The sequence below is a fragment of the Hippocampus bargibanti genome, linkage group LG16 (genome assembly GCF_051943395.1).
Source record: "Hippocampus bargibanti isolate YZ-2025 linkage group LG16, ASM5194339v1, whole genome shotgun sequence".
NCBI classification, from domain to species: Eukaryota; Metazoa; Chordata; class Actinopteri; order Syngnathiformes; family Syngnathidae; genus Hippocampus; species Hippocampus bargibanti.
In genome coordinates this window covers 11,815,464-11,842,635 of record NC_142749.1, presented here as the reverse complement: position 1 = coordinate 11,842,635, position 27,172 = coordinate 11,815,464, and the positions used below count along the sequence as shown (strand labels likewise).

Genomic DNA, 27,172 nt, shown 5'->3' with positions numbered 1-27,172 from the left:
AGCTTTTATCCGTGTACCATTAACGTGGCAATATTGTATGGTAGTAAATAATATTTTGGATAAAAGGTTTGATTCAAATGTGCAATATCGCCACGCGCTGCCTGTTCATGATAAGAGCAACTCGCTGAAGTCCTGACGCAATTCTGGCCATCCTACTTACATAATATTGAGTGTGTCAAGCGTGATGGATTTCTTCCCCCAGTTACATGCTAATCTCCCCCATCCAAATATTTTGCACTGACTTGTCGCAATGACCAAATAAATCCCAGACATTTTGGATATTTCATTTGCATATTGTATCCTTTCCTTTCCTCTTCCTTCAATAACTTTGCTGCTGTGAAATGTAAATGTCTTCACTGCGAGTCTAATAAAGGCTAATTCAATCCAGTCCAGTCCGGTCCAGTGTGCTGTTTGTTTCCATCATTGCTTTTTTTATTTTGGGTTGTATGCACTGCCAAATTTCCTGAAATGCGTTGCGGGATCTTTAAATTAGACGTCAAGAGTTAGTAGATATATTTAAAGAGGTACTAAACATAGTTGATGAATAGTGTATACGTCAAATGTAGTATCCACACAGTGGGCAATCTCTTCAACATGAATTCCAGGGTCCCTCAATAGCGCCGGTGCGGTCCTATAACAGCCATTAAGACATTACGGTTTTCAATAAGCTTTTTATTTTTTATTGCGTTAGGACGTCCGAGGCCAATTTTGTGGAAGGAACTGATGAGACATCAGCGTGCTTGCAAAGTGCAACGTCAACAGTAACATTGAAAGTCAATCAGCTGGCTCGATTGTTTTGTATTAGTTGACGCCCAGATGAAGTTTGAAATGCGATTTCCGCGCATTAAAAGAATTTAAATTTAAATGCGGCGAGAGTAGCATTGGCAGTCATTAAAACCCGTAAGCAGTTATGGGAACTTAATTTAAATGCCGAACTCCTGTGAGTAATTGTCGTTTAAAACTCGTTCCTCAATTGTGCTTTAATTAAGTTGCCGCATCTTTGTTTTATGACTTTGAAGATACCGCAGAGTTCATTTTCCAAGTGGTGTGCCACATGGCGCGGTACTCTAAATCAATCAGTCTGTTCTTCCACTTATTAAATTGCATGGATTAAATAAATCTATTAAAAAAAAAGAAGTTGAAACTTAAAACGTTGGTCCTACTTAAGAGATTTCACAGTAGTTCTGAAAGTCCTGGTCTGTCCTCGAAAGGATGTGATATTGGGCATTGGCATACAAAGTAATTTAAATTCAGGTTTGATCTAAACTGTGGTCTGGTCATCAGGCTTTAAGCACTCTTTTATTAACTCATTCATTGCCATTCATAAATTTATTCGGGAATTGAAAATGTGAAAGAGTGCCATTCCCGAATTCGTTCGAGTTTAATTTTTTTTTCTTGCTTGGGTGCCGATAAAGCGCTGGCCAGACCTCTGGCAATGTTTTTTTTTTTCCCCCATCAATAAGGGGGCAGCATTTCCCTTTTTCCATGTTCGCGCCTTGGTCTAGCGTTAGCTGTTGTTGAAGCGCTATATAAACCAATACATATGTATGTATTGTATTGTATTTTGGACAGCTGCCCACAGTTCAAGCTCATATAACTCCAGACCCATATATATATATTATAATATTTAGGAATTAACTCTTTTTTTTCTGATGAAAAAAGAGAGCCTAAGGTTTCTAATTCTGCATTGAATGTTTATGTCGTTACTCAATATTCTGTGGGTCCTGGAATTCGAGTGACAATGACAAAAACCCTGGCACTGGAGTGGACACATTTTTGTACATTTCTGGCAGTTAACAAGTTAAGGCCTGACGAGAGAATATATGATTTGAAAACGCAGTCAGCTTCCTGGATGAAGACCCACCGTCGTGTTACGTGATCAGCCCGATATTATTAGCTTTGGGGCAACATTCCATCTCACGCCAATAACTTTGCTCATCTGTGTCTAATGAGAAAATTACCTGACGAGAGAAGCTGTCGACTCGTCAAGATCAAACTACCATGATAGAACGCTCACCTCAGACCGTAGAGCACAGTGCCATCCGGGTGCAGTCGGATCATTCTGTTTTTCACAGTGACACCGTGGACGAATGACTTCTTGTCGTTGAGGAAGTAGGTGTCAGGCACCCACAGCTGGTCAGCCACGCGGTTATCTAAGGTCAGGTTGAGGGGAATCTCTGAATAGGACAAGCGCTTATCTCGCCAGGCCTGCTGGAAGTACATCGTCAGTGTGTAGTCCTGGAAGCAAAGGAACAAAAAGGGCGGGGGGGAGTGGTCAAATGGAATGAAGTATGGAATAAAGTGAGAGGAGAGAGGGTTACTCGTAAAAGCCAGCGTTTTACACGGTTGCTCTGTGATACTTTTACATGGCTGACTTTCATTTTAGAGCCACACTGGCCTTCAATATTAGATGAAGCCCCGCTTCAAATGCAAGCCTAATAGCACAAGTACAAAGTAAAGGAACTGTCAGAACAAGGATGAAGGATGTGGCTTCTCGTCATGGCGATGTGAGCTTGAGAAGACACGATGAAACGTGCCTTATTGTATCTCCACATGACTAGCTGATTCTGTTTCCATTATTTCTTCGGTGGAAAATAAATTTCTCATTAAATCCAAGGTTGAGAGATATCTCCTGATGTGATTTGTATACAATGTACAAGATTCTTGTCATTATTTAAAGAATGCTGTCAAATCATATTCACCTGAGAGAACGCAACAGCCTATATCAAGACAGATATGCCAAATACATGTGCACTAAGTGTCACATACAACACTCCCTGTCTTTTGGCTTGATGTAGTACCTTATAGTATGAGAAGACATGTTCCGTATGGCACAAAAAAGCTGGTACGGTACATGACAATAAAAGTCACATATTGTCAAAATACATTGCATTTGGAACAGCTTCAAGATATGCCGAGTGGGCCTTGGTGTGACACATTGATTTGTAATGAAGCCGTGATCAATTATTTTTCCACAGCTGCAGAAAACAAAAAAAAAAACAGATGGCAAATGAGATCAATATTGCAATGTTGTAAATGTGTGGAAATCATCCAGTATGATGTTCATCAGATGGGAGAGTTAGTATGGTTATAGATTCACGTATGGAATCTACAACGGAAGACCGTCAAACCGATAGCGGGAGGAACATTTCATCCCTTGGCCTTCACTGAACTGACTTAATCAAATGTTCATTAATAATAATAATAATAATAATAATAATAATAATAATAATAATAATAATAATAATAATAATAATAATAATCGAGGAAAGGGTTTCTTCAGCAGTCATCTGCACTTCTTTGAAGGTGTCATCCGAAGAGCTTTGTCAGTGAACTAAAGTTGTGCTGATAACCCTGGCTCTATATCCCTAATGGAAAGAGGTGGCCGTGCCAGACCTCTTCTCTGAGAGGTCCCTGTGCCGGACCCCTGCTCTGATAGGTCCCTTCTCTAAGATTGGGGTAGCAGTGGACCACTCCCTGAAGCCAATCTGATGACCTCTATTGTTCTATCCATGGCTCTGGTTTCACTTCATTAGCCAATCGGATTACCTCTCCAATATGATTACCCCTATTGTTCTATACCTGGCTCTGGTTTCACCTCACAAATGACGACTGAAGAAACATTTTCCTCGATGGACCACTCCTGTATGACTGAGAGCCTGCACAGACTAATAATAATAATAACAATAATAATAATAATAATAATAATAATAATAATAATAATAATAATAATATAATAATAATAATAATAATAATAATAATAATAATAATAATAATAACATGTTATTTTTTGACTTTTTATGAGTTTCATTGCCAACCTAACAACTCAAAGCACTCATGCCACAAATCATCTCTCCCCATTAAAATCACTGGAAACACCATTAATCCATTCCAGTGCCTTACAAAGCATTGTGTAATGACTAATGTTTAATATGAAAATGAGTACTCTTCAGGACTGAAATTCACATGATTGATTTTAAAGACCCTTGAGGGAGTTTAGCCATGACGGCAAAGAAGCTGAAGTCTGTGTGACCCAAAACATTGAAACAAGTGCACTGTTCGCAAGACCATAAAATGGAGAATAGCGTATTGGAAATAATAATCATTGGTACTTTATATTGCTTCTGATAGTGTTTATATGCCTTGCCGGTCTCAACCCAACCATTTTTGTGATTTTGGAGTTTTATCAGAATAGATGACACGTTTTCACTTAAATTCCTGGAGAGACATACACACTAAGTCAAAACGTGTTAATAATTCACAAACAAACAGAGGAATCCCTTTCTCATCTGCTGTGAAATTCCGTCACGATAAATCTAGGACACCGTCAGCCCCCACAATCATTCAGGAAAAAGCAACTTGTTAAACAACTCTTACATAAACTTCCTTTCTTTGGGAACTTTTTTTGTTGTTGTTGCCATGACTGACATATCCACTTTCTTGCAAAGAAACTTGAACATGAATTTTTGAACATGCCTGGTAGATACCAATGCGATTTCTCAGAGCACCTTCGGGACCTGCATATTGCCTAGAGGAGTTTAGGGGGAAGGAGCCTTTATTTTTTTAAATCTACTTTTAATTTGACACATTTTGTCATACTTGTTATGCCTTATGTAAAACCCTGCACTCCAAATGATAAGTTATGTTACATAACAGCATTCATCAGGGTAATTAGAACAATTCAGTTAAAAAAGTTGATGCAGGATGCGTTACTAGACTCTAAGCTATATTTTCCTTTTGTTGTTCCCACTCACAGCAACTTCTTAGCTGCACGTGCTGCTTTTGCAACACTTCCATTTTCAGTCGTCGATTATGTAACAGCTCAAACTGGCATTCTGTGGATTGCTGCCCGCGTGGGTGATGATGAGATGCTTTTTTTTTTACCACCAAGCCATTTCTAATGAGGGACTCTGTACCTTCCAATTCAAACTATCTCAAGTCTTTACTGACGTTTATGCATAATTAGTCTGGAAAATTGATACATTGTCGATTATATAATCAGAATCAAGGAGGCACTAATTTGTGGGAAAAAAGAGGTAATACACATTTTTAATACTTTAAAATCACGGATGAAGAAGACATGTATACCAAAGTCCCAAAGAGTGCATAGCAGCAAAGATCAGGTTCAAATTGCCCTTTTACAAGACCATGTTTTCCGGTGTATAAGGCGCACTGGAGAATAAGGTGCACCCCCAATGAATGAAAAATGTTTTCCAAATATAATATATAAAGCTATCAAAGTTTTCCAAATACAGGGCACAACACATTATAAGGTGCAATAGGAGAGGCTGGAGTTGTGCACGACTTCTTCTACAAGGGGAAACGGAGCCGGTGGTTGCCGAAATTAGTTGCGAGATCTGTTGAGGCTCAATATTACTTCACAATTAAGGTGCACCTGCGTATGAGGCGCAGGGTCATCTTTTAAAGAAAATAAAGGCTTTTGGGTGTGTTTTATACACCGGAAAATACGGTACCTCTGAAAAACTGACAGTGATTCGCAAAGTGTACTTGTACCACCAATGGGACACAAACTCTCTCTAGTGGTCATCTGAAGAATGAATGGCTGGATTCTGTGTTCAAATTGCGGATCCATTTGTTGAGTATTTTTTTACATTTTGATTGAATCTTTTAAATGTTTTTTCTTTACGATAAATTTGTTTTATGCATCACCACTAAACCAAACACTCTTACTTATGAGTCGACTGAAAATAAAATTGCAGTGCCTAAAAGCTCATGTTTTCTGGATTGTCATGTGAAATCTGTAAAATGAACCCTTATGGACTTTGATATCATTTTCAGTAGGATAATATATATATATATATATATATATATATATATATATATATATATATTAATATTTCACAAGGGCCATATTCATCACAGTAATATGTTTATATTTGTCCATTTTTTTCCTCCTCCTCTATTTAAGTGTAGAAAATTGGCAGTTTCTACAAGATTTTTTGTCATGTTTTATTCATCTCAAGTATATGGAAGATCCTGCAGTGAAATTTAAAATGAAAATGTTTTGCATAATTCCGCAAATCAAATGATGTGACCCACATTGAAACTAACATCTTGTCTAACGCTTCTTTCTTGGACTAAATTTGAGCTAATCACATGGTAATAGACTCCGCGGAGACCATTCTGCCTTTCAGTCTTAGAACTCCAAGGCTTTATCTGAAGACATTCTTCAGAACGCACAATCCCACCCACCATTTCCAGGCCATTTTTTTACATCTGGATTCATCTCAAATCGACAACTGACAATCACTGCAGAGTAGAGTGGGTACTGCCTAAGTGTGGCTGGGTTTCCACGGCCTTTTGTTTCAGACATATCTACTAAGTTTTGGGTGGCTTTGTAGGAGGTGCTCTGTGGAGGTGACTTTAGGTGTGGAGGTGGCTTTACCAAACTTTCCTAAAAGGCAACTATTGTGTGCCTCGTCTCGCTGTGGCAGGAGGAGGCTGGAAATTAGCAGCACAACCGATGTTACAGTGTGAGGGGCGCGGGCGAGGCTGTCATTGGAACAGTGGTAACGAGCATCACGACATAAACGAGTGAGAATGGGATGCAAAGCACAAAGTAAGCAATGGTGTTGCGGCAAGAATGAGAGTCATTTATGAAAATGATGGAAGTCTGAGCTGTCAGGCAAGGAATTGGGAGGAATGTAGGTGCCATTTGACTGTCATCGCTGGACAGCTCTGGGGCGATTGTGCTTTTTTACGCCTGTAATGAGCAGCATTTTCACAGCCCAAAAAAATCGGTGCGTATGCGGGACTGTCGTGGCTTGGATTTGAGGCGGATTTACATGGAGCAGGAGATGTGAGACAATCTGTTTTCTTCAATGGATGCTACAGCTTTGTGTTTGCTTTCATCATTTAGCTTGTGGTAGACATGCGCATTCAACCATGACATGCCTGATCCACTGGTGAAAAGGACATTTTGATCCTCTTCTCTTTCATGTAGAACTGCTTCATACAACGTATCAAAGTATTTTCTTTTTCTACTTCTTCTGTTGCTTTTCTATCCACAACTTTGTTGCTGTGAAATGTAAATTTCTCCACTGCAAGACTAATTATTGCATTGTATTTTGGACAGCCGCCCTCATGTCAAGCTCAGATAACTCCAGACCCATATAATTTAGGAATTAACTCTTTTTTCGATTTAAACACAGAGAATTTGTTTATGTAGTACTAAAACTCAATATTCTGTGGGTGATGGAATTTGAGTGAAAATGACAAAAACCCTGACCCTTGGATTGACACAATTATAATAAATAAAACATTCTATTGATAAGTGCCTTTAAAAAATCTCGAAACACTTTATAGTCACAGGATAAGTTATTTTGTGGGTGAGCAGCGGTATCCTGATGCGCCAGCGTTCACTCAGATCCTTGTGTTGCGTTCTGTTGTGCGTCAAAATGTTTGTATTATTCAATATCGATTTAAAAAAAGCAGACATTGATGACAATGATTATAATGGGAAATGTTTGGGTTTTCCAACAAATCGGTTTTCAAACAGGTTTTCCGGAACGGATTATGGTCAAAAACCCAGCACTGACTGTAATTGGAGAATAAATTCTAATGCGATGTATCTGTAATGTATTTAAACAATATAATACATCCCACTGTGGGACTGACTATTAAAGGCTTTCTGATTTTCAAAACAACATGAATATTATGATTTTTTTATAATATAAAAACCTGGACTCACACATTGTAAATAAAATACTTTTATTACTTACTTTTTTCACATATTTGGCAGTGAACAAGTTAAGTTCTCCCATGACAGGAATAAGGATTTCTGACCTAGAATTAAGAGCTTTGCGAGCTTAAATTGGCCATCGGTGACCAGTGAAAATGACCTGTGTCCTTTTAGACCAATTGAAAGCTGATTGTGGAAGAAAAAAAAATACCTTGCCGATAAGAGAAGGAATTGATCAAATAGATGGGAAAGACAAATGTGACGGGCCGATATTGGAACTCGGGTAAAAAGATGAGAGTTTGTTTTGATATGAAGCGCAGTAGCTTCTACGCGGGGACATGGCCAAAACAAGGAGCTTTTAAGGTGACGTATTTTAGCCCTGCTCCCACCCTTGAAGCCTGTTTTCCATTTTTGAGGTACGGAATAGAACGGTGGGCTTGTTAAGGAGAGAATGAAGAGGTAAATGAAAGGCGTCTAAAAGCACAGCAGAGCGAAGATGCAAATTGCTTTTATTCTTCACAGCTTGCCACTTCCACAATCTGATTTCAGCACTGCCGGTGACCTTCCTCTGATGGTTTCTTTTGCCGCTTTTATGCCTTTAACCCCCCACCCACCTCCCCCATTTTCTCCTTGCTTTATTTATTTTCATATGTGCCATTTTCCCACCGTTTCTGCTAAAGAGTGGAAGTCCATCCATCTTAATCTCTTAAAACCTCACACTCGGTGTCTTTGCTCACCAAAAGCTTTTAGAAGCATAAAATATGTCATCCACTAGAACTGGTAACAAACGTGGAAAGAAATGTAGATTTTTAATGCACTTGTCGATTTATTCGTATTGTTAGTATTCTTCCAATGTAGATTGAGGAATGTATTGTCACGATTCTTGGGGTTAAATTAATTTTAAAAATTCCTGTTCCAGCAACTTTTATTCCTAATACACCTCAAAATCCAGTGAACCGTCCCTTTACCCGAAAATTGGGCTTGTACTTTTCTATTTTGACTGTTGTCACTCATTTTTTAGTTATCACTCATTCATTGCCACTCACGAGTTTATTCGGGAATTGAAAATATGACATAGAGTACCATTCCCAAATTAGTTCGGGTTTTGTTTTTTTCTTGCTTGGGTGCCGATCAAGCGCTGACCTTGGGCTCTGGCAATGTTTTCCCTTCCATAAGGGGGAAGCATGTCCTTTTTTTCCATGTTTGTGCTTTGTTCCAGCTTCAGCGGTTGTTAAAGAGCTATATAAACCAAAATGTACACTATGCATTGGATATTTTGGATAGCCGCCCTCATTTCAAGCTCATATAACTCCAGACGCATAAAATTTAGGAATTAACATTTTTTTCTGATGAAAGAAGAGAGTCTAAGGTTTCTTACACTGCATTTAATGTTTATGTATTCCTAAAACTCAATATTCTGTGGGTCTTGAATTTCGAGTGACAATGACAAAAAACTTGACACTGGAGTGGACACATATATGCACGTCTGGCAGTGAATGAGTTAATCAGAATGGATAAGAAAAACACACACACAACTAGGTCATTTCTAGGCAAGCATACCCTTAGGTTAAAACAAAATCTCATTCTATGACCTTGAAGATGTGGATGCCACATTTTCAGATATTGTCTGTCTTCCCCTTGTATTTTCCCGAAGCCGCTGGAGCGAAATGTGATCTTACCGCCCCCTCAGCCAATGCTACGCTATCATCCATCTACTTCAGTGTCTCGAAAAAGCCCTCCAACAACAACAAGCAGCTTTCAATTTCCTGTCCCACACTGTCCTCTTGCCGCCAGCGACGGGCTATGAGGAGCCTGGCAGAGGGCACAGCTTCTCCAAAGAGGCCTAATAATAAACATGGCAGCCCCCGCCAAGCTGAGTGACATATATTCCCTCGTTTCCCGGCAGCTGAATACCGACTCCTTAATATTCAAGCGTCGTAGCTGGAACAGCTTGGGTGCTGCATGGAGTCAGTGCGCATACATGCATGGAGTCAAGTGAGCATACATGCACACACTGAGACTTCTGCGGGGTTTTCATGTTCCCCCATTTCTTATTGTTTTATCAGCAAAACCAATGAAGTTGAGTTGGACGGACGGACGCAATTAACAGAGCAAAAACAAATTTAGGATACATAAACTGAAATTGAATTTGGGTGCTCAAGCAAACCCAACATAGTTTAGAAAGCCCTGTCTAAGGCAGTGACGTGCGGTGAGGTTCATGGCTGGTGAGGCATCAATGACGTCACCGCTCGTCTCTACTTAGTATTTGAACGGAAAATTCAGCCATTTTGAAAAAAATCCTAAAACGGTGAAGTTAAATGGACAAGAACTTTAAAGTACAAATCACTAAATCCATCTAACTGTTTAATTTATTTTTTCATTTGATATTTCCATGACAGCTTTCCATGATGACAGGTGAGGCACTGCCTCACCTGCCTCCACTGACTGCACGTCACTAAGGGATCAATTTTACTCAAGAGGAGCAAAAAACAAAACAAAATGCAGCATCATTGCGGCCATTTAGGCTGATTGGTGTTGGAAAATTTCACAAATTTAGCATCTGATTACAGAGCTTTGTCGTCGCCGTGTTTATTTATTTACTCACTTATTTATTTATTTAGTTGTTTACTTAGTTATTTATCTGTGTAATTGTGTATTTATTTACGTACTTATTTACTTATTTATTTGTGTATTTATCTATTTCTTTATGTATTCTTCATATATTTATTTATTTATTTATTTATTTACGTGCTTATTTACTTAGTAATTTACTTAGTTATTTATTTGTGTAATTGTGTATTTATTTCTGTATTTATTTATGCATTCTTCATATCTTCATTCAGTCATCTTTTATTTATTCTACCTATTTATTTTCTCCTTATTTATTTATCGATTTGTCGGTATGTCGGTATGTCGGTATGTCGATATGTCGATATGTCGATATGTCGATTTGTCGATATGTCGATATGTCGATATGTCGATATGTCGATTTGTCGATTTGTCGATATGTTGATATGTCGATTTGTCAATATGTCGATATGTCGATTTGTCTATCTCTATTTGTATCTATTTGTATCTATTTGTATTTATTTGTATCTATTTGTGTAATTTGTATCTATTTGTGTATATTTGTGTCTGTGTCTATTTGTGTCTGCGTGTCTGTTTATGTTTATCTGTTTAACTGTTTAACTGTAATATGAAGTAAGATGAATAGATAAACAGATAATCTATTCATCTATTAATCCATTTATCTATTCATCTATTCATCGAGTCATCGATTCATCTACTCATCTACTCATCTACTCATCTACTCATCTATTTATCTATTTATCTATTTATCTATTTATCTATTTATTTGCATTTTAGATTGAGCGTGACTAAACTAACCAAATTGAGCAGTAGGCCAATGGACTCAAATGGTCAGACAGCCAACAAACTGCCCAATCCGCCTCGCGGGCCAAGACGCCGACCTTGAGTCATCATCACAAACGTAGAAGAATGCGTGGACACAGCTGCCGTGGGAGACGGGGGAAGAAAAAAAAAGACAAGACTAAAATGGTAGCATTATATCATGCAGGTCCACCTAATGAAGAAAGACAACTCAAAGGGACTCAAAGGTAACAAGTATAACATGTTCCAGAAGCTCAAATTAACCATGTCGCTTTCCAGGGTATTGTATATTTGCTCACATTGCATTGGTTGTACTTTTTCTTCGTTCAGAACAATGGATTTAGAGAAAATCTACAATGAGACATGTAGGTAGCGCTACCTACATGAATAATGCATCAATCAAAGCTTTTATCTTTTTTTTTTGTTATGAATATGTGTGTATTGAATATGTGTGTTTTCCACTTAACCAACGCATCCCATGTGACTCCTGTAACAGGTTGTTCAAGTTGTATGCAGAATATAAACATTAAAATGTACTGTACACAATTCGACCGAATGTATTCTCGAATGCAATGTGGGAAACGGGAGTGGGATGTTCTGTTTTTTTTTTTTTTTTTTTCGTTTATCACAACTAGTTTGAGAAAAAAAAGCTATTTTGGTTTCTACATAATGTTCCCGCTATGTGCGTTTTGATTTTAGGCGTCAATGCAAAATGTACATAACATCTTAGGTGTCTACAATGAACACTGTTGATACTTGCACCAAATAACGTTTATAGAAACGTAAGAAGAGTTGAAATGTAACATTTTAACTCCACTGATCTTCCCAAGACAGCCCTGCTCAGAAAATATTCTATAAACAAGTATAATGACTTCATAGAAGCAATCGGAAACATGGGGTCATACTTTGGTGAACACAGCCTTATAAAAACTGTTTCATTCACACAATCCTAAAGTATCCATTCTATTTTGGTCAAGAGAAAGGTTGAACATGTCAAAAGTTCTTCTCCTAAGTCTCCGTTTGAATTCCAACTCCTTTCTACATCCGCTCACTCACTTCTCAGTCTGTGAGAGGCGCGACGACAAAGCGTTGTCAATTCGGTGTGATAGCCCGTTGACAGAATGCCGCAGTCTTGCTTGTATAGTGGCAGACGATCGTGTGAGGTGTCAGTCACCCAGGCAGCTCCTGCAATGTTTCCGGCTGCGAAAACAACATCTCGAGGTAAGCCAATCACGATGAAAGTCGAGCAGCTTTGTCGCCGAAATTTCACCCCTCTGCTATGTTTGTGTGACGAGTACCGCTCGTTTTGCATACGGGGTGGACTGAATTTCCAGTATAAAACAATATGCTTGATTAGTATTGAACATTTAGGACACAGTGTGCAAAGTGTTGGCCAAATGCGGCCCATGGTCAATTTTCATCCAGCCGGCCCGCAGTCTCCGTCATGAAATCAAAAATGTCAGGCCCATATGTAGAGTGAATACATTGGGCAGTAGCGCTGTTAGCTGAGTGTGCTAAGTGCTGCCATTTTGAGGCTCAAATAGGATTCTCGAAAATTGTGATTTTCCGGCAGAGCACCGGATGCGGAACTGTTGCTGCTTGGAATTGAAACGGATTGACGCGGGACAGGTTATGTGAGAATCTCTTTTCATCAACGGACGCTGCAGCTTCATGTTTGCTTTCAAGATTTAGCTTATAGCAGACATGAACATTCCACCATGACGTCGCTGATCCACTGGTGAAAAAGATGCTTTGGTCCTCTCCTCTTTCATCTATAACTGCTTCATACAACGAAGACTGTCTTTTGTGTTGTGTCACATAATTTGTTATCTTGTTTATTTTGTTTTTTTTTTACTCCAAAATGGCGCCGCAGGAGTGGCATTTTTACAGCAGCTTTGTATTTTGTCTTTCTACTTCTTCCTTTCCTTTACTCTTTCTTTCATCACTTTGCTACTGTGAAATGTAAATGTATCCACTGCGCGACTAATAAAGGCTAATTCAATCCAATGTAATCCAATCGAGAAACGCAAATGCGAAACACAGAATGGCTGGCTGAAATTTATTTAAATTAATAATAATAATAATACATTACATTTATAAGCGCCTTTCAAAACTCTCAAGGTCATTTTACAGTCACAGGATAAATTGCCTCTGGGTGAGCAGCGGCAGCCACACGCGCCAGCATTTACTCAACCCGGAAAAACTCAGATAGAAGGCTAGTGAGGTAGCTAATAGCTAGCTAGATAGCTAATAGCTAGCCAGCTGGATAGCTAATAGATACAAATAGATAGCCAGCTCGATAGCTATAAATAATAATAATAATAATAATAATAATAATAATAATACAGTAAAGTCTCGTTACATCGATATACAAGGGAGTCCGAAAAAATATCGATATATCCGACCCTGTTTGCATGTAATTTTCTCCGTGCGTGCATAGAAATAGTATCGATATAACCGGGAATATCGATATATCCGATATCGATATAACGAGACTTTACTGTAATAATAATAATAATAATAATAATAATAATAATAATAATAATAATAATAATAATAGCTCTCAAGGACACATTACAGTCACAGACAAGCATAGGTACTATAATAAATAAAATACAATCACAAATAGAATGAAATAAATAAAATACAATTATAAATGGAAACAAAAGAGAGAGCTACATAGAAAATGCAACTTCAAATAGGTGGGTTTTGAGATGGGACTTGAAGGTGGGAAGAAAATCGATGTTACGAATGTTGGGTGGAAGTGAGTTCCAAAGTTTGGGGGCAAAGCAACTGAAAGCTCTGTCACCCATCGTGCTGAGACGGGCAGGGGGGGTGCATACAGAGGCGGAGGGAGGAAGAGGATCTAAGGGAATTACTGTTGTATGTCAAGACGTCCTGCTTTTTTAACACACCAAGTCTGGGCCCCCTTTGCAAAAGGTTTGGACACCCCTGGTTTAGGAAATTGTGAGGATTCTACGATTCTCGCTGGTCATAATTAATGATTTGGCATCCCATTTAAAATGTTCTTCATGCATCCTTTCCACTCCCCAACTGTATTCCGGCACCAATTCAAATCCGAAATGAACCATGGATGAGACATTGCCCTACCCGTTACGTAATCCAAACATTGACTTTGCTGCGGGCTGTATGGATGGTAGGGTTATTAAGGCCACGGGAGGGCACCCGGAGAAGGTAAACGTCCTCATTTAACGTCCGTGGATTCACGCGTATATGCTAAAACGCTAACTTTAGGTTAGAGTTACAAGACGGTGACATAAATCCTCGCTTAAAGTGCACTTACGGAGGCTCAGTACATCACCCGTACTTTTCACAGCAAGAATTTCAATTTGCATCCATTTCTATTTCAGCAAGTATACCATGTGGATTGTACGTGATTGTTTTGAGGCGTCTATTTAGTTTTGTTCAACATTTCACTGTCAAAAAACAAACAAAAAAAACCCCAGATGAAGTCAGTGCGGGCGTTTCAATATCATTTTTAAAGCTCTCAGGTGCGGGTGAGATATTACACAGCCTGTAAGTGGCTCTGCAAGCTTCCCTTCCTTTTATTATTATATGGCAAGCAATAATCTCTTCTCGCCTTTCATCCAACATTCATCATCATATATCTGTGTGATATATTGTACAGGCGACGCCCACAGCCCATCCGGGATCTCCTTCGCGGAGCTTTTCTCAAAAGAACTTCGACAAGCGGCGACCAAGAATAGCCATGAAAGAAGGGCATTTTTGCACAATTCTCATATGTCAAATGAAGAATATTCCAGATTTGCATTGTGCTGGAGGGCCATCTGCCTCGGGTTGAACCTAAAGCACGACATTGGTATTCAGAGACATTGTGTGTGTGGGTCTCTCTCTCTCTCTATCTCTCATTGGCTGCGCACCACTGAGTCATGCACAGTGAACTCTGAAGCCGCACGAGGTGCATGACCTTCCCTCCAACACTATTTGGCTTTCTGCATGGCAACTCTTTCGTGTTACCATCTCTCTTTTCTGCTCCCTCTCTGTCTGTGTCTATCTCGTCCCCTCACACATACACACATAGAGGTGATAAATGTGACTGCTGGGGTCTTGCGTACTCGTATGCATTTTCACCCTTCGAGCCTGTGAGGCCTGAAGGGGTGAGAGCCACACACCTCCTCGTTTCGTGTTCATGGCATGTCAGGTTTTCGACATGCGTGGCGTGTGATGGTTTGTGTCAGGAGTTTGGCTGATGCACATTGAGTTTTCTGCTGGACACTAACGTTGAGTATAAATGAGAATATAATATTTTTTAAAGTTACTTCATGATCCAAAACTAAAATTAAAATGAAAATTTACGTCATCAAAATAATATTAAAAAAATCCTGCTTTAAATTGAAATTGCATTTTATTTAAAAAACACCGCTGAACTAAAATTAAGACTAATTAAAAAAATACACTTGTCATCTATGTCATTCATTTTTTTCCCCCAGTTGCTATTTGTATTTTGAAATCACTCCAAAAGATTCGACAGAAATATTCTTTACTTTTAGAATTTATTTATTTATTTTTTGTGCACTTCAAAGATACCGTTTTGTTTAAAAAAATGAAAGCTAACACTAACCAGACCAAAGCAAAGAAAAGAAGATGGACGAGCTCTAAAAACAAATGAAAATTAAGACATTGTATAAAAACTAATTTTCATGAAAAATCACAAACTATTCGTGACTTTCTTTTTGGGACACTTTAATCATTGATCCAAGATAACTCATTCACTGCCATTCAAGAATTTATTCGGGAATTGAAAATATGACGTAGAGCACCATTCCCGAATTTGTCCGGGTTTTGTTTTTTCTCGTTTGGGTGCCGATAGAGCGATGTCCATGGGCGCAGGCAATGTTTTTTTCCCTTCCACAATGGGCCAGGATTTCCGTTTTTTCCATGTTCGTGCTTCGCTACATAAGCGCTACATAAACCAATATGTATGTATATTGCATTATATTTTGGCCAGCCGCCAACACTTCATGCTCATATAACTCCAGACCCATATAATTTAGGAATGAACTCTTTTTCTGGTGAAAGAAGAGAGTTTAAGGTTTTTTACGCTGCTTTGAATGTTTATGTGGTCCTAAAACTCAATATTCTGTGGGTCGTGGTATTCCAGCGACAATGACAAATACCCTGGCACTGGAGTGGAGACATTTTTGGACAGTGAATGAGTTAAAAAGAAGTTAGTATCATTGAATTAGCTGAGATTTTTTTTTTTTGCTTTTAATGATGCTTAAAATGCTTGTAGATGTGCATATAAGATCTTTTAGCAGCAGGTAAAAACCCTTTTTTTCTGTTTTTTATAATTTCCTGTGATAAAAAAACTGATAGAAATTCAAGATTGGATTCTGGTCACCCTTTGAGGTTCCAGTTTTGGTGCATGTAGTATTTCTCAACTTTAGACTTTCGGCTTTTGTATTACTGTTGTTTTTATTATTATTATTATTTTGTCAAGACAGAACTGAGAATATCCAATATATAGTATTTTGTAAAACATTAGAGGAATGTGTACCTTAAGAATCAGAAATTGACTCTTACTGCATCTCCAAATGAAAATGAGTTATCAGAACCTGGTGTAAACAAACAAAAAAAAAAGGTGACGAATTGCCAATCTGTTTTCTACAGAAGTGTAAAATTTAACCACATAACACTTTGGACTATGTAAAAAAAAATCGGGTGTGTGCGCTCCTTCTCCTTTAATGATCAGAATGTAACTCTGCTGCATCCCAATTGAGGATGTTCAGTACAAACAGAAAAGTTAGTTTTATTTATGATATTAGCTTGTTTATAGTCAGTCAAGTAAAAATAAAACGTAAATAGTATACGCACTTGGCTTAAATATCTTGTATGAATATAATTATGACGCCAATGCCATAAAAAGGCCACTTATATGCTTGTCTATAATGCCAGGTCACCTTTCGTAGAACAATTACACCTACATATGTCACGTGTGTATGTGCATGACCCCGGTCGCAAATAGACGCGGCATCATCTGCTTTTCGCATCACGTCTCCACTCAAGCAGGCAGTCTGCATGTGCACAAACAACAACATGAGCAAAAAAAAGCCTTCGGGGGGGTTTTCGCTGCTACCAAAAATATTCCACATGACATCAAAGCATGAGTCATATCACAGCTAGCGCTGAATTCACGTCACAGCAGGGGCGAGGGCTCCTATTTACAATAGAAAAATGAAATAAAATCAATAAGGAGAAAGAAGTAAAAATAGATGTGTAGCAAATGATGATGGAAACTGCAGCACATCCTTCCTGCGTGATCTTCCATGAAGAAACGGGTGCAGTTCCGACAAAATATCAGTAGGGGGTGCACTTGTATATAGCAAAATCTCACTTCAACTATCGTTCGTGTTTCTAGTCAAATAATAATCATGACAATAACTGAAAAAAAATCATCATTTATACACCAAAGCGTGAAAGGAATAAAAATTATTTTTTTAAACTTAAGGCGGCACTAACATCTCGTATTCAAATAAAGGCAGGGAAATGATTAGCCTTTTTTTTAATTAGCATGCGTGATTTGATACATATTGTCCACACAAATGAGGCATTCACACTTTGAATCTTTTTAATATCTAATTTTGAGACAAAAATAAATAAATTAATAAAATAGAGTGTGGGGGTTCCCCTTCCGTGGATTTAGGAGGGGATCCCCGCGCCTCCCCAATACGCCCCCCCCCCCCCCCCCGAAATCCCGCCTTCCCGCGAAAATCCATGCACTGATAATTAGCCAGCCTTTTATGATAACTTACCATATTGACTTCTGACACCATGTCTATGCTGGCGATGTCGATATTCATCCCTACTCCCACTGGTGCACCTGAGATGAAATAATAATAAGTAAATATATATATATAATGACTATTGGAAACTGTGGTGTAGCGTTTAATAAGGGAATAAAAATCGTATTGTATGAGGACAACAAAAAACAAACAACAAAAAGGAGATTTGACCATCTCAAAACTTGAAAGATGGAATGCTGCACCTGTTGTGAAAATATAAATCAGGATGTGTTGGATTGTGTTTTGCTGCATGCACGAGTGGAGATATTTTTATATTTTATAAGTGTGCATGCACATGACTTATTTGGAATTTGCACACCGTTGCATGGCATTAGCGTACAAAGTGTCAATTCCCACATTTACCTCCAAAATCTGGCCTCAGACGAATATCATAACCTGTCAACAGCCTATCCACCGTCTCTTTAACCAAAGGCATATTGCTCGGATCGTTCACACCGACACTGTGAAGGAGCGCGCGCACACACAAACAAACGCACAAATTAAAAGATTAAGGAGACAAAACATTTCACGGAGCAAAAAAAGTCCCCTGCAAACTGTCACCGCGGCAAAATAAACGAGAGAAGCATTCTTACCTCTGTGCGCACACTACGGCCACGACAAGGGGGAACACCCCGACGCAAAACCACCATCTTCTTCTTCTTAACACCGCCATGCTCGCGTCTTTTGATGGCGGGTGTTGTTGCTGTTTCTTTTCTTTTTTCTTCCCCAGCCTCCCTAAGAACAAGACAAGACGAGCGACAACTTATTCTTGCCAGTGCGGTAATTCCAATGCCGGACGCATGCGCAGTCTGCGCTCCAACGTGAAGACTGATGATGATGATGATGATGATGATGATGATGATGATAGTGATGATGATGCTTGTGACAGAAGTGTAGACAGACAGCCACACGCGGGTTGAGTTTAAAGGGTGGGGATGGGGAGTCAACTGTCACTCGTGGGGGGAATCTCCTGGTGTGATGGATTGAAATGAGGTTGCGGGTTGGATTCCCATGGAAATGAGCAAGCGGTGTATTTTTGTTCGGTTCCTAGTTTAGCTGCGTACACCAACTTTTAACATTGCAATAATCACTTAAATAAATTTAAATTTGCTTTCAACATTTAGCTTGTAGTTGACGCGTAAATTCCACCATGACGTCCCTGATCCACTGCTGAAATGGATGCTTTGATCCTCTCCTCTTTCAGCGAGAACTGCTTCATGTCATCACAAAGAGGGTACAGCAAGTCCTGAAGAATGAATGACTCTGTGTCTCTGTGTTGTCATATTATTTGTTATTATTTTTTTTTCCCCAAGATGGTGGCGCGTGAACACGCAGCGGCTACCCTCTCCCGGCAAATTGGCATTTTCATGTTTATTATGTTTGTTAAGTCAAGTGCCTTGCATGCTAGGTCCGAGAGGACAGTAATTTCATCTGTGCTGTATGTCATGCATATTAGCATATTTGACAATACAACTGACTTTGACTTTGAGAAGGACATCCGTTTTGATGAATGAAATAATGATGGATGGACAATAAAAGTCAGCATTTTTAATATACACATCATCTACATAACAGGTGTCAAAGTCAAGGGAAGGGGCCAAATTTGACCCTCCATATCATTTTATTCAGCCCGCAAAAGCAAATCGAACTTGTGAAATGATAATTTTATCTGTAGTTTTATTGTGCTTGCTTTGTAATTGTAAAGTGTTCTTGAGAGCTTTGAAATGCACTTATAATAATTAATTTTTATTATTATTAAGTCAGAAGCAAAATTTAAAATCGTATGTAAACTACAATAACAATAATCATAATAATCATAATCATAATAATAATCATAGTTGTAATCATAATAATAATAATCAGAGCATTGTCATCAAATGGTGAGTATAGTTTTGCTTTTTTAATTGTTGTGCTGATGACCAGTTTGTGTTTTGGAGCCTTTTACTGAGCGAGTTGCTTGTTCTGTAGCCACAAAGGGACATAAGTCTTCTTGTGCCGGTCCCAAGCTCGGATAAATACAGAGGGTTGTGTCAGGAAGGGCATCCGACGTAAAAGCTTGGCCAAAACAAACATGCGTATCATACCTCTGAAGATGGAGGTTACTGATTCTCTGTGGCGACCCCTTGAAGGGAAAAGCCGAAAGGAAAAGAAGAAGATGTAAACTACAATAACAGTCATTATACTTGCCTTCAGATTAAAAAATAAATAAATAATGGTGTATTTTCAAACTGTTTCCCCATATAAGGCACACTGAACTATAAGGCGCACCTTCAATGAATGAAAACAGTTTTACAAATGTAATATATACATCGATAAAAAATCCTCTTTTGAATAAAATCAAGGGTCTTGGGTGCGTTTTATGAACTGGAAAATACGGTAATGTGTGGAAGCGATTAAACTTTCTAATGGTTCAGCCAAATTCATAACGACCCTCGAGATGAAACCATAACTACAATGTGGCTCGCAGCAAAAAAATGAGTTTGACACCCCTGATCTACATCATCTGTATGTACCCCTCAAAAAATCCAGACAGGTTTCCCTTATTTGCATCTGACTGTCCGTGATTGGTTCTAGGGCAGTTTGAAAAACATTTCGAGGACATTTGCAAAGCAATAAAAAAAAAAAAAATTAAAGGCTATAAAAACATGGAGGTGGGCTAGACTAGGTTTTAGACACACTCAGATTGGTGCAATTAAAAAATGGGCACATTGCCTCATTGAGGGCGGGGACAGAATATTAATGACAAGAACAGCAGAAAACGTACTAGAAACACAAATATTGTTGAATCAATGCCAGTTTGTTCATAAACGACCTAGTAAAGTGTCCAATTTCTTGGTGACCGGTCATTATTTTTGATGGTCAAGATGGCGGAAACAGCTTTCATGATACAAACTACACTAACAATAACTGTGTTTAATTAATACATCTTGAACAACATCAAACAAAACATTCTGCATGCTAACTGCACGGCGTTGTGACTGGTGCGTCTTCACATCCCGGCACTTGTGCATCGATCGCCATACATCCAGGCCTGTATATGCATAGTGCATTAAGCATGTCTTAACATTGCAAGAGGCACGCTGCCAATTCCAAAGTGCCTCGGGCTTTGGAGGCTGGATCCACGGAGACGAGGAGTATGTGGTGAAGCTACACTGGCTATGCACGCAAAGCCGAGAAGGATGCAGGCACCATTGGGGGAAAGGAAACTCCAGTTGTGGAGAAAACAGTGGATCGGTTGAAGATGCCTTAGCGTTGAGCTTGTTTTTTAGGGGAGAGATGAGAGGGAGATTCCTTTATAGGAGAAACAGCTGGAGCATTGCAACAAAATAATAAAAAAATATATAATCTCCATGCCACCTGATGGTGTCACTGTATTTAAAATACCCTCAACGTTGAGTGTGTTTCAGTACTATGCAGCATGTTCTTTATACACAAATTAGTATGATGGCAAATTGCAGGGAACTTAGTCTTGAGGCTGCAATTTAGATTAAATTATAATGGAAAAATGACCTAACTTGCCAGTCAATGGAAATCAGACAAATTATCCACCGACGCTGGACTTTTGCCATTTGTCTTTTTTTTTCTAAGAATTTATAATAATGGTGCTTTGGCGTCATTTCACATGGTTGTCGTTTTATCCTTCCAATCTTTGAAAAACGCACAAAGTACAGTTTGATGAGCTAATGGATTGTATCAAAAATTATCCCTCATCATATGATTCTGCATTCAACTTTTACTGATCATTCATTGTTCCACTTGTATATGCTGCTAGCTGTTTCTAATATTATACTTTTAAAACCCTTATTTTTGAAATGAAATAGGCTGCTTACAGGCCATTTTAGATCACTTTAGATGACCGTATTATCCGGTGTATAAGGCGCACCGGAAAGCCTTCATTTTCTTCAAAAGATGCGCCTTACATGTGAAGTAACATTGAGTTACAACAGGTCTCGCAACGACTGTCGGCAGCTATTTCCCCCTGTAGAAAAAATTGAGCGTAACTCCAGCTTCTACTGTAGCGCCTTATAATGTGGTATGCCTTACATTTGGAAAACATTTCTATATTTCTATATTAAAACCTTTTTCATTCATTGAATGTGCATCTTATAATCCGGCGTGCCTTATATTCGGAAAAAAGTTCGAAAACACACCATTCAATGGGCGTGCGCCTTATACACCTGATAATACAGTCCCCAAAATAGAACATAATAATAATAATAATAATAATAATAATAATACATTTGATTTCTAAGCACCTTTCAAAATTCTCAAGAGCACGTTATTGCCTTATATTTGGAAAACTTTTATCTATTTATATGCAGTTTTATATTTGGAATACTTTTTTCATTTCTTGAAAGTACACCTTATAGTCTGGTGCGCCTTGTACAGTACATGTACATGGATAAAGTTTGAAAATACACCATTCATTGGGGGTGGACCTTATACTCCGGTGCACCTTATACACCAGAAAATATGGAACAGTCTACAAGCTAACATTTATGACCAGTGTATTTTATTGTAATTTTTTTGTTGTTCATGAAAAAATAAAACCATACAGCATTTGGTTGATATTTTACAATGTTATCTTATTAGGTATGTTTACATCAATTTTTCGGATTTTGGGAAAGAGGCAATGTATCACAAACGCATGATCTCAAAATGGTATAGATTTTTGTAGATCGCTGGAACAGTCAAGGACTCGCGCAAAGTCAAAGTTAAAAGTATCTAAACGCCCGAAATGTCTTTTAAATTCGTCCGTTTGCCACATGCGGATATGAGCGCCTTTGCTTTGAATATAAGCAAACACATTTTGACCCACTTTGTTGTTCTCGGGACACGACCAAGTAAAGAGTTCAATATTCCCAAAAGGGAATGCCTTTCTTCCTTGTTATCTTTTCTGTCTGTATCTTTCTTTTTGTATTTATTTATTTGTTTGCACAAAAAGGGGCTGGAGTGACTTTTCTTTTGGGAACCACAAATGCGTGGCAGATTCCGCCACAAAAGAATTTGAACAAAGAATGTCAATATGGTCTCCGGGAGTAAATTAGCACACACACCAGAGCACATGAAAAGTCTACACACCCCTGTTTTATTTTTAAATGTTTGTGATTGAAAAAATATGAGGACAATGGAACCTTTTTTTTACTCTGAATTTGCCCTCAATACTATAAAACTCTCCCTCTCTCTATCTCTATGAGAAGAAAGGAACATCAGAGCAGAGCACCGATGCATATGTGGAACTGTCGCGGCTTGGAATTGAAGCAGATTTATATGAGACCAGAGATGTGAGACAATCTGAAGCATCAATGGATGCTACAGATTGTTGTTTGCTTTCAACAATTAGCCATGACGTCCTTGATACAGTGGTGAAAAGTACGCTTTGATGTTCTCTTTCATCTAGAACTGCTTCATACAACAAAGAAGGTGCAGAAAGTGCTTTAAATGGAATGTGTCTTTTGTGGTGTGTCACATTATTTATTTCATTTTTTGTTGTTGTTTTGACTTCAAGATGGCACTGCGAGAGTGGCTGCCTTTACAGCTGCTCCTGTATTTTGTTTTTCTCCATCTTCTTTTCCTTTCCTCGTCTTTTCAGCAAGCACTTTGCTGCTGTGAAATGTAAATTTCTCGATTGTGAGACGAATAAATGCTAACCGAAACTAATCTAAACGAACAAGGAAGTATGTACACGTTTTTCCAAGTCAGCAAGTAAAAATAAGTGAGATTATGATGATTGACCTCAAAGAAATACTCAAGTAGGTCTTCCTGACTTTTCAGTAGTGCACTAAAGTGATTGTTTTCCAAAAGCGTCATATATCGAGCTATAAAAACGTTTTCACTTTTTTTTTCTATCGTGCCAATAATCGTCTGCCTACTTGTCTCCTGACTTAAATCTTGAGGAATTTGTTGTCCAAACCTGCCAAATAGATAAAGTGAAGCCATTGCACATTGCAGACACATTGCAGTCCGGCCTCAAAGGGGAAGTGTGAAAAGAGTTCCTATGCGGCACCCGCTGATTTCTTCACTGTGGATTTTACACCTGGTCTGTTTCCACCTGCCCATTGTCTGTTTGTCATCCAAGCGTGGCCGTCCGCCAAGAACCACACGATCGTCACACACCATCCTGCCGCCATTGAATGTGACTTTCAAATGACCCTCAGCCCGATATGTGAATCTATTTAACACGTTTTGCTGCGTATCATCCACCCAGCCACGTTTAATTCAGAAAGGTTGATTTGGGAGTGGGAGTAAGTGATTAAAAAAATCTTTAATTTACTTCCTAAATAGAGGTGAGCCTACATAATGCTTCTTGAAATCCAAAAATGCACAAAATCTGCGCCCATGGTTTATTGCAGCAAATAAAGCCGCCTGTCAGCAGAACGTGGCAGCTGATTTAAATTTCTCCCTCAAGTTTTCCCTTTTAAATCCACGGGCATTTAAATAACTCCGGTAAATCAAGGGCACGAATAATTAATTCATCACATAGTCTATCTTTGTGATTTGGTTGTTGCTGCTGTTTTGTTTGAATGTGTTTGTCATCAATGTGTGTGAAAGAAGATTTGTTCCAAATATTTCATCTGGTTGGTAAAAAAGTGGGCCTATATTAGAATAAGCATGTCCTCTGTTTGAGTAAATAAGGACAATACAGTAAATGACTCATTTCTGTTTTTTTTCCTGAATCCCCCAAAAATTCCGTCTTCAAACAAAACCATTTGTTTCCCCGCTCCATGCCGCGATCTTACATCCTCCACGTTGACAAGCGTATGCAAATGAAAAACTATTGTTGTTAAACCCTGCTTACATCCATTAGTCTTCCGCTCAAAGATCAATATACGCACGGTGGACCTTTTTCCGGCATTCACTGAAGTGATGATCGGATACTTTCATCCGCAATTACGCTCATGAATTTTTCATCGTCGATCCATAATACAGTGTGCAATGCTCACCGGCTGCTCCCCTCCCATTATTGTTCACCTGAGAAGAGAAATTAGCACATACGCTACATTTAGCTTCAAAAGAGCCCTTGATGTGTACTGTGTGTTTTTTTTTTACACTCCCCATGGTTGTTCAGGGTCTACACCTGTCCCAGGAATAATATGGGGTTTGATGCGCTGAAGCGGGGATAAACGGGATAAAGCGAGCCTGTCAGACAACATTTGGGCTTTATCTCCTTATCTTCTCCAGAGGAGGCGCCACCTGCTTCCGCTTCAAGGTTGTCGTGCCCTTCAGGCACAGGATTGTTACTACTCACCTTCCTCTATTGTGGTCTATAGTGGTCTTCTCAACCATAAATACCGACAGGAGGGTCATCTTTGGACACAGTTGGGAAGAGGAGGAAGTAGAGGACCGCTGCGATGATTTGAGGGCGTCTGCCAAAAAGCTTCTCGTCGGGAGAGCTGACTGGCCTCTAATGCGATGATTAAGATGGCGACACATGAGGTTGTTGGCTTCTTTCTACACTTTCCCTCCCATGTTGCTCCCTGCAGACAGCAAAGGTGAAAGGAGATATGTGATGTATTGTTTTGTCCCATAATGTAAAAAAAACATAGTTGCTGGATGTTTTACGGAAATAACATTGAGGACAAGTCTTAGCAAGATCAGCCAAGGATTGTCATTTGTCATTATTTTCTTCTCTGATGCCGAAAAAAAGTGACAATGAAATCGAACAAAAAATGATAATGAAAATACCTGTTATATGCTATAATAGCCTAAATAAGGTGATGGCTGTTATCATTATTCATTATTATTACCAAACACACATCCCAAAAGTGGTGGTCTGTCAGGGCCTGCAAGGCCTTCTCTGCTGGCCTAATAGTATCTGAATCACAGATTGATGTGAATCATATTTTATCCATGAATTCTTATTAAATAATTCTAAATTGTCTTTCAGCTTCCTTTCATTACCTTTCCCCTGTTGTGCTACTTCCAGATGTGTGTTTTCATATTGAAGCATTGAACCAATCACATTTCAGTCATCATTTGTCACCATGGTCAGAAATCTACCTGAATGTCTTCACAATCAGTTTTGTAGCACAGTTTAAGTCTCGATAAAACTGTTGCTTGAACCAATCAGATTTCAAGTTGGCGATACCAAGGCCTTCTCGCAGGCCAAATGTCCTGGCTAACGGTACCCTCTAGTAGACTCATAGTAAATCACACCACACTTTTTATATATGTCGCAGTCGCAGCTGTAGCTGCAGTAAAGTTTGGATAGTCGTAAAATAGTTATTAAGGTCTGGATATATTCAGATCTAGCACGATTGAAGGCCTAGGTGTAAAATGCATGGCTCGCCTGTGGAAATGAGTGTTTAGCTGACCCACTGTGACGTGAAACAATTACTAAAACACACTTTAAAGCACAAGGAAATATAAAAACGATATATTAAAAAAAATGAAATAAAATACTGGTAAATAAAAAGAGTCAAACAGCGGAGCCATATTTTTATCCTTGACTGCTTTCCGTTTTATTTTAATTTAACCGAGTTTGGCGGCTAAGCAATACAGGGTTGAAATAGCACCAACGCCACGCCTGTGACTTTAATTTGACATTGACCCTCGACTTTTTCATGAGCAGTAACCATGGAGACTGCTGCATACACCACCAACTTCTCACACACACATGCTCATCGTGTGCGACCATGCACTTACGTGACTTGTTTTCCGCACCTTCTTTGGAGCTCTGAACATTTAAAGTAGTTTAACAAAAATTCTAATTTGAATAAAATATATTTGGTTGATATGAGTGACGCTTTTGGAACCGTGGGGCTGATTCCTTTTGCTTTCTGATTAATAGTTGCTAATAAGGAAAATAAACTTAGATAATTTAGCACAATCATTGTTCCCCTAAATTCTGTTCTACAAAAAAACAATTAAAGTCTTGTGATTGAGTGCAGTAACCATTCCCATACAAAGTGGAGACAGCTATATCCTAAAATATGTGTGTAAAATATGACGTCTATCTCTCAGGAGGTGGGTCAGTGGGGTAAAACAGTAGAGCATACTACCTTGCCCCCGTTTTCTACCTTGATTATGAGGAGCATAACCTTTTAACTCATTCACTGCGAGACGATGTGCAAAAATGTGTCCACTCCAGTGCCAGGGTTTTTGTCATTTGCACTCAAATTGCAGAATATTGAGTTTTAGAACAACCTAAACATTCAATTCAGTGTAAGAAACCTGAGACTCTTTCATCCGAAAAAAAAAAAAAAAACTTAATTCTTAAGTTATATGAGCCTGGAGTTATCTGAGCTTGAAATGG

The 27,172-nt window shown here is 38.7% G+C and overlaps 1 protein-coding gene across 2 annotated transcripts in view; it reads right to left on the bottom strand.

The window, feature by feature from the left end:
• gabrb2b (gamma-aminobutyric acid type A receptor subunit beta2b) overlaps window positions 1-18,764 on the bottom strand; it is a 34,720-nt gene extending 15,956 nt beyond the window's left edge. For both annotated transcript variants that reach the window (XM_089017290.1, XM_089017291.1), the window contains exons 1-4: window positions 18,510-18,764; window positions 18,280-18,377; window positions 17,887-17,954; window positions 2,018-2,238 (exon numbers count right to left, since the gene is read on the bottom strand). In XM_089017290.1, the coding sequence (XP_088873416.1) occupies window positions 2,018-2,238; window positions 17,887-17,954; window positions 18,280-18,377; window positions 18,510-18,589 (467 nt within the window). In that variant the 5' untranslated portion in view covers window positions 18,590-18,764. The remainder of the gene's footprint in view (window positions 1-2,017; window positions 2,239-17,886; window positions 17,955-18,279; window positions 18,378-18,509) is intronic.
• Window positions 18,765-27,172: the final 8,408 nt, after the last annotated feature.